This window comes from Bufo gargarizans, chromosome 5, assembly GCF_014858855.1.
Source record: "Bufo gargarizans isolate SCDJY-AF-19 chromosome 5, ASM1485885v1, whole genome shotgun sequence".
Taxonomy (NCBI): domain Eukaryota; kingdom Metazoa; phylum Chordata; class Amphibia; order Anura; family Bufonidae; genus Bufo; species Bufo gargarizans.
In genome coordinates this window covers 338,748,424-338,761,353 of record NC_058084.1, presented here as the reverse complement: position 1 = coordinate 338,761,353, position 12,930 = coordinate 338,748,424, and the positions used below count along the sequence as shown (strand labels likewise).

The following is a 12,930-nucleotide window of genomic DNA, read 5'->3' as shown; positions in this document are numbered from 1 at the left end:
CTCACAAACCAAAGAACAGCACAACTAACATGTTAGTACTGCAAAGAATACTAAACTATCTGACATTTAAAAAGACACCCTAAAAACATCATAACGAGATGCATGGGCACCTCCAGAATACTGAAAAGGAACGGCACAACAGAGATGTAAGCAAAGATGCACTAGCATTGCTATTGCCTGGGAAATACATGTATTTAAAAGGGTTGTCCTGGATTTTGATATTGATCGCCGGTCCTCAGGATTGGTAATCAAAATATGATCGGAGGGGGTCTGATTCCCAGTTTCCCCCGCCAAGCAGCGGCCTCTTCCTATTTCATGTTTATCGGTGACATGACCTAGGCGAGTGATGGCTATCCTCCGACAATCCATCTGTGGTGAAACTACGACTCCCAGCATGCTCCATTCATTTCTATGGAGTTCTGAGAACTGTCAAGCAAGTGTACATCTTGGGAGTCGTAGTTTTACCACATCTGGCGTGCCGGAGGTTAGCCATCACAGACCTAGGCGCAGCTCGGTAAAAGGTTCTGAGCTGCAGTACCAAGCACGGCCGCTATACAATGGACGGCGCTGTGCTTTTGGTAACCTGTAAAGCTCCACGGCCTATTCAAACAGCTGATCGGCAGGGGTGCCAGACCCCCGACTACCAGATACTGATGACCTATCCTGAGGATAGGCCATCAATACCAGACAACCCCTTTAGTAGAGCAGAGGAAAGGTGACAAATCCTCTTTATGGGGGGACAGTTATAAGTGTTAGACCGCCTTCTAAAAGAGAAATTATTATATATTTTTTTCATTGCACTTAGTATTTTTTTTTTGTTTTTTTATAAAGTGTTTTAGTACATGTGTTTTTTGTGGTGTTTTTTTTAAGGGCTTGTCTCATCAAGGACAATGTCTTATAGGTGCGGGTCCCACTGCTGGGACCCGCACCTATATCGAGAATGGAGCCCTGCAAGATGGTGGCTGGAGGACTCTCTGGTCCGGCCACCACCAAGCCAGCTCCCCACAGAAGTGAATGGGAGCGTACCGCGCATGCGCGGCCCATGCTCCTATTCATTTCTATAGGGCTGACGTAAATAGCAGAGCCATCGCTCTATTTTCGCCGGCCCCATAGAAAATGAATGGAGGGCAGCTGTGCATGCGCAGTGCACACTCCTTCACTTGCAGGCCCTGTTCTCAATATAGGTGTGGGTCCCAGCGGTGGGACGCGCACCTATAAGACAATGGGGGCATATCCTAGCAATATGCCCCCATTGTCCATGATCAGACAACCCCTTTAAAGAGCAAAGTATGTACCCCCATGTAAAACCAGTGTTAAAATGCCATAATAAAAAACTCAGCGCCCATTGAAACATGTATTTTTACAGGGACAGAAAACGTATAGAGGTCTATGGCACAAAAATGCCATGCTGTGGTTTTCAATAAATGTGCTGTAGTCCCAGAAAAAAACAACGCAAGTGAAAAACCATGATTGTATTGTATTTTGTAATTCCCAAAGACTTACACGTTGAGGTGTTTTTTTTGTTTTTTTACTAAAAATGCAATGATACTGCATTACAAATGAGTTGTATTTTCTCTGCAGTTTATTATCCTGGTTGTGGATAGCACTGACCGAGAGAGGCTATCTATCACTAAAGAGGAGCTCTACCGAATGCTCGCCCATGAGGTAGGTGCCGGCTCCAGGTCAATTACTCCGGTTTCCCAGATGCTGCGTTTAGGCCCTGGTCACAGCAAATCCACTGCAAAATGGAAACGTGACGTGCAGATTTTTGAAGCAGATTTCAGCCTTTGCATTTCAAACGGTGAAATCCGCTTCATGCTTTCACTTCTATGCAGACGTTTGTCCTGGTTTGGAAAACTCTCCTCTAGTATAGTACGGCAGATCCGTACTAAATAAAATTTAACATGTCCTATTCTTGTCCGCAATTGCGGACAAGAAAAGGCATTTTCTATGAGTGCCGGCGATGTGCGGTGTCCGTGTTTTGCGGATCCGCAAAACACGTACGGACATGTGAATGAAGCCTTACATTTTACGAAATTGAAAAGCACCACTGAAAATGCTTGTAAAGACTCCTTTACACACTTTCAGTATCGTAGTTTCAAACACTTTTTTTTCTTTTTTTTTTTTTTTAGTGACATAAGTGTGGAGAATAGAGAGATGGGTGGCACTGCCAGACGTCACGTTAGTATTGATACCCGGTCTTCCACTACCTGTCCCTTTTACACGCCTCGGTGGTGCACAGCCTTGACAGGATGCACATAAAAAATATGGAGAGTAATAGGAAAAGCAGCACTCGCCAGTGTGGTTGAAAAATCCTTTATTCATAAAAAAAAAAAAAGGAAAATCTTCGGACTGGAGCGTATGGTGTGGCACAGCTGAAGTCAGCGGCGACGGCCGTTTCGTGCAAACTTGCGCTTCGTCAGGCCAGTGACATAGTTGCGCTCACCGGCGCATCTTATACCCGTCACTGCGTCTGGTTGTCACGGCAACCAGGACGCATAGACTCCTCTGCAGCCGCCCGTATGATCCAGCCCAGCTGAACACAATGATTGACATACAACATCAATTTTGAATAAAAAGCAGATTTTTGACGCAAATAGAAATCAAAGAAAGGAAGAAGGATCAATTCCTAAGAGATAAATGGGACTATGATAATGGAAGGAAGCGATTTCTGGACTACAGACTCTGACTCCAGTGCCTCAGAAGGAGGCTCAGCTAATAATACTACTGGAGTAGACCCTTTGGGAAGAAAACCCGAAGAGGGGGAAGAAGGAGAAATAAATGAACAAAGAAAATCAACCAGAAGGAGACAAGTCTCGTGGAAGCGCTAACGCTGACTCCGACCTATACAAAATATTGTAGTTAATCTCACAGATTACGAGTTGTCCCCGGACTGTATCTCGGCCCTCAACATGGGACTGGGATACAGTCTGGTTGAGCAATTCGATCTGGTGGGATTTGAAGTGGACCTGCATAAAGCTGTGCGTAAACTCCACTTAAAGAAAATGTTTAAAAATCTACCGTCCTGTCAGCGGCCCTCCAAACGGAGAGATCCCAGTCCATACTAGTCATTTAGGATTTGATATCGCCGACCCCTTTAGTGCAGAAGAAATTGACTGCTTAGAATTGCTTATCAATATCAATTTACAGGGGACAGAGGATGAGGTTATTGGGAAGGACACATTCACAGGAGGTGTTAGGTCCACTTTTTCTCCCCCCATGCCGGCTGGCTGTGGCATCGACATCTTCCAGAAGCGTGTGATGAGAGATGTTAAAGCTCTCATCTACCCCGCTGTGTATAAGAATGTCACTCCCCTAGAAAAAGCCGATTTGAAGTGGCTGGGTAGTTTGGAAGATGTTGTCAAGCCCGCCGACAAGGGGGGCAATGTGGTTCTACTTACCAAGCATTATTACATTACTGAGGCGCATAGGCAGCTAGATGACACTATTACCTATGAAAAATTAGGGAAGGACCCCACAATAGGTTTGTTGTCTGTTACAAAAATTAGCAGATTAATTTATTTTTTTGCCCCCTAGCATGTTTGAAAAATTGGTACCACAACATCCTAATAAACCAGCCTGGTATTTTGTCCCCAAAATACATAAGTCCCTAACAGCCCCTCCAGGCCGCCCCATTGTGGCGGGCATAGGGTCTTTAACATAAGGTCTGTCCCAGTACATTGATTGGTTGCTCAGACTCCTCTTATACAAGGCTCCCACATACTTAAGCGATACCAGCGACTTCCTTCGGGTCATCAACCAGTTTGATTGGCGCGAAGGACTCTCTTTGGTGTCGCTGGACGTGGAGAGCCTTTTATACTAGAATACCACATGACATGGGGATCCAGGCAATCAGCCAAGTACTGAGCAAAACTGACTAAAGTCACATATATTGCCAGTTTGTAGCAGAGTCACTCAATTTGGGAACGGCCATGGGTACGCCTGTATCTTGCACGTATGCTAATTTGTTCCTAACCGTCTTTGAGGACAGATTTGTCTTCACCACGGCTAACCCATACTTGCAACATTTTTAAGATATGTCGACGACGTATTCATGATATGGTCAGGCACTGAGATGCAATGTAGGGAGTTCGTGTCCTATCTCAACAATAATAATAACATGAGATTTACCCTCAATTTTGGGGGTCAGTCTCGAGTTCTTGGATGTACATATAGAGACTGGTGAGGAGGGCATGCATACTAGCGGCCACCGTAAGCCTACAGCCACAAACTCCCTTTTGCATCACAGGAGCTTCCACCCGGATAGCGTCAAGAAATCCATACTCTATGGCCAATTTATGCGGCTAAGGCCGAATGCACGCGGCCGTGAGCGGTCCGTGGTATGCCGGCCTGGATTCCTGCTGACCGCAGGAGCGCATGGTGTCATTGGTTGCTATGAAGCGCTCGGCGTCATAGCAACCAATGACGCTGTGCGCTCCTGCTGTCAGCAGGAATCCAGGCCGGCATACCACGGACCGCTCACAGCAGCGGAACACGGCCGTGTGCATTCGGCCGAAGGCATATAATAACACTGAAGAGGGCTATAGGAGACAGAATTAAAGGGTAGACTATTAGACAGAGGATATAAGGAGAGGGAGGTAGACACAGCTAGAATGAAAGCGGGTTCCTTCACTCAACAAGAGTTGTTATATAAGAAAAACAAAAATGTTCATAAGGAAATGGAGAGATTTGTTTACCTTTTTTAAATAGTCCCACAGCAAACCTCATAAAACGTGCCATCTGCAACAACTGGGCCATTTTAAAAAATGAGGAAGGTTTAAACGGGCATCTCATAGCCTTCAAAAAAAGTCATACCATAAAAGATCAAATTGTAAGGAGCAGGTTTAGAAACAAAGTCAAGAAAACCCAAGGGCAATTTCAGGTGTGGGAATTGCTCCTTCTGCAACTATAATAACCAAAAGAAACACCTGTCTTTTCTTAGGTTTCTCACCAGTAATTATGTGTTCTACTTGATTACTTGCCAATGTGGAGCCTTCTATATAGGAAAAACAATCCGTCCTCTATTTGAGAGGTTCAGAGAACATCTAAATTCCTTAAAAACTGGCAAGGGCTGTACTAGGCTTATTGAACATGTCCGCCAGGAACATGGTGGTAATCCACGGTGCATCTCCCTTGCGGGGATAGAGCAGGTGCCATTTAGGTCCCGAGGTGGGGACAGACACCATGCTCTCCTACAGAGGGAATCTATGTGGATTATCAGAGCCCATGCCGTAGGTCCACTGGGAATCAATGACAGAAATGACCTTGGCGCATTCATTTAATCTTCTGTCTTGATGTTGTATGTCAATCAGTGTGTTCAGCTGGGCTGGATCATACGGGCAGCTGCAGAGGAGTCTAAGCGTCCTGGTTGCTGTGACAACCAGACGCAGTGACTGGTATAAGATGCACTGTGGGCACAACTATGTCACTGGACTGACGAAACACAAGTTTGTGCGAAACGGCCGTCGCCGCTGACTTCAGCTGTGCCGCACCATACGCTCCAGCCCGAAGATTTTACCTTTTTGTATGAATAAAGGATTTTTCAACCACGCCGGTGAGTGCTGCTTTTCCTATTACACTTTTTTTTTTTTTTTGTTTTTTTGTTTTGTTTTGTAACAATTGTTATGGCTTTTTTTTTTTTTTTTTTTTTTTTTTTTTTGTCTTGTAATGAAGCCTATGAGAAACGACAAGTGTGTCCTTGAGGCAGTTTATAATCTGGCCTGCATTGAGTTCTCCTGAACATCTATTGTAAAGGCTTCAACTCGGAGTGAAGAACTACATGTTGTCACAAAAGAACTATGCTGGCTCTCCCGTAGCCTGACCCGCTGTCCTATAGACTGTCACATGGCACAAAGCTAAAGGAATTGAGTGATTACTACAGGAAATGGTATACCATGAAATACCATTACATGACACCTGTGGTTTAGTAGGCAACATAATCCAGGCAGCCTGTAACCCAAGACGCTCAGGGATGCTTTCTGTAACGCACACTCTGCCTCTTCCTGGGCTATTTTGTGCTGGTTTCGATAACTTCTGTGTAAATGTATCGTTGACAGCTTATGTTTCCTTTGCTTTAGGATTTACGGAAGGCGGCGGTTCTCATCTTTGCAAACAAGCAGGATATGAATGGGTGCTTGACGGCAGCCGACATTTCCAAATACCTCACCCTTAGCTCTATAAAGGATCACCCATGGCATATCCAGTCCTGCTGCGCGCTCACAGGAGAGGGGTACGTGCAGCGCTTACCTCTGTCGCTGCATCCTGGTTATCATTGTCTTTTATTGGGACCTGCAAATTGAAGCATATACACATTTTGTACAATTAAAGGGGTATTTTCATCTCATGACATGTGTGGCATATCCTCTAGGATCCACACGCATCAGTAGAACCCCCCGTTCAGCCTGCTAAAAAGGCTGATGCAAATGGAAAGGTGATGGGGATTATAGAAACCGCTGAGCTTGATTGGCTGCGCTGTTTCTGTAATGCCCGTAGAAGTGATTGGCTGTTTCTATAAATCTGGCCTTGAAGAGACTAGCGGGTAACAGGTCCCCATGCTACAGATGGGTGTGGGTCCTAGAGGCGGGATCTGCTTCTGTCAGACATGTGTGGCATATTTTATTTATAGGACATAAATGTTTGAGATGGGGAAATACCAGTTTCAGAGCACAAAGGTGTTCTGCTGGTAAAAAATGTATAAAGCAGGGATCATCAATCTTCAGCACTCCAGCTGTTGTGAAACTACAACTCCCAGCATGTTCCTTTCACTTCTGTGGGAATTCAGAGAACAGCCAAGCAAGTGTGCAGAATGGGAGATGTAGTTTCACAACACCTGGAGTGCTGGAGGTTGCTGACCCCTGGTATAAAGGGGTTTAGATAGGGTTTTTGAGTGGTCATCAGTATCTGATTGGCGACTTCCACTGATCAGCTATTTGAGAAGGCATTGGCACCCTCAGTAGAGCTGCATCCTTCTCCCTGCTTACCAAGCACAGCGCCGTACATATTATAGTGGCTGCGCTTGGTATCGCAGCTCCGCCCCATTCACTTCAATGGGGCTGAGCTGCGCTTAAAGGGAACCTGTCACCTGGATTTTGGGTATAGAGCTGAGGACATGGCCGCTAGCACATCCGCAATACCCAGTCCCCATAGCTCTGTGCGCTTTTATTGTGTAAAAAAAACTATTTGATACATATGCCAATTACCCTGAGAGGAGTCAGAGCTTGAAAATATGACTCTTCTCTGGTCACACAAGTAAGATATGATTATTTTTTTTTTGGTTTAATTTGCCTAAAATGCGGGAAGTACAAAAATGCATAATACTTATTGAATTCGTCTGCAAATGAAATTAAAAGTGTAATTTATATGTTTAGGGTAACACAATGAACATTTAGAAACGCTCAGTGAGGGTAGCATAGTAGAGGTGACAGGTTCCCTTTAAGCCATGTGACCAATAAACATGACATCTCATGGCGTAGGCAAAGCTACTGCTAGCACCGGTGCCTTCTCAAACATCTGATCGGCAGGGGTCCTATTCATATATTGAAGTATCTCAGAAAACCCCTACATAGTCATACTCCCGAACCAATCCCAGACTCGTTTCCTCTTGCACTCAGCCAATAGTCCCCCATTTACTTTGCGGATCACCATCAGCCCATCCATTGGGTTCTCACATGCTTCATGGGTGACAGATCATCGCTGTGGCCAGTGATTGGCTGCAGCAGTCACGTGACCCCCGTCAACAGGATGTTGATTCCAGAGACTCTGCATCTGCGTAGGCGGTTGTGGCACGATGGAGCCGTAACCCAGTAGTGGGGACCAGGCAAGTATAATCCCCACTGTGGGTCTGGCCACTGTATGAGGTCTGTGTGGAAATAAAGTTTAAAGTTGCACAACCCCGTTAATATTTTCTTTGCTTATATGCTATATCTGCCATTTTATTTCCTTTCCTAACTTTTTATTTTTTTTCTTCTTCTCTCTCCCCTTCCTCGTTCCTATGCAGGTTATATCAAGGTCTTGAATGGATGACTTGCCGAACTGGCGTGAGATAACGGGACACGGTTGTGGACTCCTTCCAGTACCTTTTTACACTACGACATCTCCATGCTTAATTTTATAAGAGGATCGGTCTCTGAGCCACACTTGAATCAAGTGATGCTGCGTCAGGGAAAAACGTGAGACCCTCAGACTGTACTGCACACGACCTCTGACGGACAATTTTCATACAGATTACTGTAGTCATTTGAACATTAATACACACTGCTGCTTTTTTTTTTTTAACGCTGTTTTTAACAGTTCATCTACATCATTGTCAGCATAGGCAAGCGGTGCCACTTCTCTAGATTTGGCGTCCTGGAAACCGTAGTTCCACACCGGTCACACACAGCTGCTCAATTCTGGATTTTAAAGGGTCAATATTTATTTTTATTATATTTTTATGGGTGATGCTACTGCACCCATACACCTGTTACATATTTTTTTTTTTTTGCAGTTCTTAGCAGCATATTATTGTGGGAAATCCGAAAAACTTCGGCTAGGGCTATATGGCGATATTTGCTTGCACAAATGTTACAATTGTATTTCACCATTTACTGACTAATGGGAAAAGAAACGGCAAGAACCTTGTGGCCTTTGCAAAAATGGCACCATATTGTGAAATTTTCAAGATCATTTGTAAGTTTGACAGGGAGAGGACAAATGGCTCTTCAGCAGGAAGAGAACTCTCTAGTGCCCTCTATAGGAGGCAGAGGGCTAATTTTGCTTACCTTTTCCCATGAACCATTGCCCTGAAGTCTCCCTTGTGGTTGGATCTCCATAAGGAGCCTCAGTACCTTCCAGAGCGAACCATTGAAGCCACATGCAAAGCACCGCAATTTCACTATTTTACCATGACACGTGCTAGCTGCAATGGAGCCCTAACTGAAAACTCTTTTCTTAAATGTTGTTTTTTTTTTTTTTAAGATTCTTGCATTTCAGACGAATTTCACTGCCATCAATTTCATTTTCTGTAAGTGTGTGGTTTTTTTTTTGTATGCTTTTTGAAATATTTTATAACTTTAATAGAGAATTGTTGCGGGGGAAGGGTAGGTCAGGTTATTTGGAGATCGTGTCTGCTCTGCTGCAGTCTCGGCAGCATATTATATTGGGAATAAAGAGGCTCGGAAGGCTTTCAACGCTTGAGTTGACATCTCTTGCGTTTTTTTTACGGAGATAAAGAGGTTAAATATTCATGGCAGGTTGTAACTAGTATATTATGTCGAACATGCATTGGCTTCGGTACGGAGGTCCTAAGATTGCAATGATATGCGATCAGTCATGGGATTTTATTTTTCATGCGATATAGGAGGGGATACAAGTGAACTGTAAAATTAGGAGTATGGTTTGGAGAATGAAAGATATATAATATTGAGGGCTGTACGCACATACAAAACATTCCCCCTATATACTCCTTTATCGATAGTCACTTATGGGTTACAGAGTTTCGGGTTTGGCCTAAGCATGTCTGATTTAGATCTATTTAGTCTCTGAATTTATGTTTTTTAGATTAGTCCGACCCTCTTTCAGTAATGCCTAAAGCAGGGCTTTTTGGACAGCAGCATGTCGGATCGCTTCTTCGCCTTTGGAGAGATGTGCGTTGCCGGTGGTATCTGACAGCGATCTACCCTCCTTTCCCCAAAGAAATATACATGCTTGGTGAATCCAGGGAGACGCTATATTCTTAGCAGAACCTAGCAGGTTGATTGAAGCCACCAATTAATACCTCATTTGTATAGCTAACTTTTAATACAGGGATGAACAAAACCTTTGTAAATACTAGTCTGTTCTAACACTCCACATACTACTTTGCCTTTTTTTGGTGACCAGGCCATGGAAGCTTCTATATAAAAAAAAAGATGGTGCCACTTAACGTTTTTTTTTTTGTGGTGCAAATATTCTGCTGATGAATGTCTTAAGATATTATAGTGGTCGAGGCTACAAATCTTCTGCACAGACATAGATTTAAGACCTGCCTGCAGCCACCACTAGGGGGAGCTGACTGCATGCAGTTGTACATTTAACTCAAATGCACTGAAGCCTCCCTTGCTGTAGACTGCAACCAGTCAGTGGCTCGGTACATTGGTCATGTGAGCCCCCATTCTACTGATAGGTGCAGGTTTCAGAGGCGATCCCGGTGTCTGACATAGGTGCGAATTCCCCTTTCAGTCCAGGTCATGGTAAACTGTGTGGCTTATCAGGCAGTCGATTATAGGACATTCAAATGAAGGGACTTGTAAGATCTGTGTCCAAACTTTAGTAACTTACAGTAGACAGAACCAATAATTGAGTGCCTTTAATATATGCACCCTATAGGAGCCGTGAATGTGTAAACCTTAAAGGGGTTGTCTAAGACTAACTCAATTTTTACAGACCCATAGTAGCTCCACTGCATGGACAGGGCTATCCTTAACGCAAGGCAAAACTGGACAGATGCCAAGACTCACCAGTCATGGTTATATGGGTAAATATGATCCAGGCATGTCATGTGAGGTGAGCTAGACAGTGTCCACTGTGACACTCGACAAAGGGTGGACGTTGTAATGGGAGAGGTCCTGCATATTGGGAAAACCATTGACATTCTGCACCTTTTCTCATCTTTAGCATCATAATTGAGACTGGATGTCTTTATGGACAAATGTCATGTTCAAATGACCTTCCAGAGCTATAATTGATGCGCAATCCTTATGATGGGTCATGGGTATCAGATTGGTGGGGTGGTCAGGAGTCTGGTCCCCACCTGTCTGATATTGATGACCTAACCTTAGGGTTGCTCATTATTACACTCCAGGAAAATGTCTTTAAGCAGTTGGCTACCATGGACTTGCATGAACTCATAAATCCTGACACTTGGCCTGTTCTAATAGAGCGTGTTTGGTCCAGGAAGCAGTCCATGTGAGGGTCTCCTATCCCAGACTGACCGCTGCTCCAACCTAAACTCACTGCATTATTGTGATCTATGATGCTGAGTTTGTGTGGCTGCAGGTCTACTGTACTGTAATCTCACAATGCTGTGAGTACAGTAGACTTGCTGGAAGGCAGGAACTCGCAGCATCATAAATCCCTACGATGCTCTGAGTTTGGGTCGCGGACCAGCAGCTTTCAGTCTGGGAAATGCAGTCGTTGCACGGGCTTTTGTTTCCTGGACCAAACGTGCTTATGTAAAACCGGCCTTACAGTGAAGTGAGCACGGGAAACAATTTGTTTTTGAATTTAGGGAGAGGCTCAGGGTATTGGTAAAAATAATAATTGGATTGGTCTCTGACAACCCAACAAGTATTTTAGAAATGTATAGCATGTTGGGCTTTTATTGATTTTTTTTTTTATTTTTGGTCTCCTGCTACATATTTTAAAAATAATTTTGACTTGTGTCTTAGTTCAAAAGGTCAACTCTGCCACGCTAGTGTTTTTATTTGGTCTATGTATTATAATTGAGGTGCTTTATATGTTGCCCCCTTTTTTCCAAATGAAATGGGCAAGCTCACTAGTCTATTCATTTTAAAAATGAAGATGTGACCACAAAGTATTACATCTTTTGTCAGGTTATGACTATGGTAAATCTATTTTTCTTTTATTCTTTTTAATTTCTGAATAAATATTTAATGCATTTTATCAAATGGCATTTCATGTATTTTATTTGTAGACTTCATTTTGTACTTTAACTGCATTGATTGAAATTTTTTGTATGCTCCTGCCCATACTCTGTGCGCTGCAGGCCCATTCATAAACTGTAGAGTCCGTATTCCGTACACTGCTGAGAAGTCAAAAGTGGATTTAAAGCACACAGGGAAAGGTGTGCTTTAGGGAGGGAAAACTCTATTAAAAATTAAAAATGCATTAAAGTTTATTATAAAAAAATAAGTATTAGGGCCTTTAGGACATTTTACAAAAAACTTAATAAAAGTTTAGTTACTCTTTAAACCTGACAACACACTGAGGCAGCAACTGGTTCATCCAAAAGACCCGTCCACAAAACTGCAATAATGTGTATGCAGTCCAGTGCAGTGAGGAGTGCCAAGAATTGTACTTGGAACAAAAAGTATGGCCCAGCACAGAAGAACTAACACCTGCGCACCTTAAGGATAAAGTACACTCTGACAGCAAGATTTGTATCTTAGACACAGGAGAACGGGTTCAAAACAAGTGTGAAATAAGCCATTTATGTTAAATTGGAAAAACCAAGCTTGAATGCAGGTGGCGGGCTGTGACATCTATTGTCTGCTGCTTACAATGCAGTTCTAACACCTCTCCTGAGGCAGTTTAATCAAAACTAATGGGTGTATGAGTAGCAAAATATCCTCAAGAAAAAGTACAAGTCCAGTTGTTCTGATAAAAAAAAAAAATATATTTTTTTAAAAATTTTTCTTTTTTTTTTTTTCTTTCATGACTAGAGATGAGCGAATTTCTGCTTGAGTCCTCCCACAGACTTTTATTATGACGGAATGCCTCTAAAGGCATTCCGTTATGCATTCAGTGATAGAATTGCGTTATGGTCCGTGGTAATGGAATCTATAACGCATTTCACCTTTATCACCAAACAAAGTGTGAATGAATTTCATAAGCGGAAATTCGCTCATTTCTAATCATGAACTGGAGGACTGAGCCTTCACAGATGCATCTCTTTTTATAGCTTTTTTTTTTCCCTCCCCCACTGTGCAATTTTGGCATCAACACCCCCCCCCCCCCAAACACACACATTTATTAGGTAGAAAAAAAAAATAATACAAAGCACTTACTAATGTATTGTTATCCATATTTGCCTCCTTTCCTGGCTTTATTCATTTTTCCATTATATTATACACTGCCTGTGTCAGAGGTTACGACCACCGCTGTCGCACAGATATGATGTGGCTGGGATGGGAGCTGCTGTGCCTGTGTGCACTCCCACAGTCTCGGACACTG

The 12,930-nt window shown here is 43.3% G+C and overlaps 1 protein-coding gene across 1 annotated transcript in view; it reads left to right on the top strand.

The window, feature by feature from the left end:
• LOC122937975 (ADP-ribosylation factor-like protein 5B) overlaps positions 1-11,572 on the top strand; it is a 31,291-nt gene extending 19,719 nt beyond the window's left edge. Inside the window, exons 4-6 of the mRNA XM_044293217.1 lie at positions 1,582-1,665; positions 6,078-6,229; positions 7,997-11,572. Coding sequence (XP_044149152.1) covers positions 1,582-1,665; positions 6,078-6,229; positions 7,997-8,045 — 285 coding nt within the window. The 3' untranslated portion in view covers positions 8,046-11,572. The remainder of the gene's footprint in view (positions 1-1,581; positions 1,666-6,077; positions 6,230-7,996) is intronic.
• Positions 11,573-12,930: the final 1,358 nt, after the last annotated feature.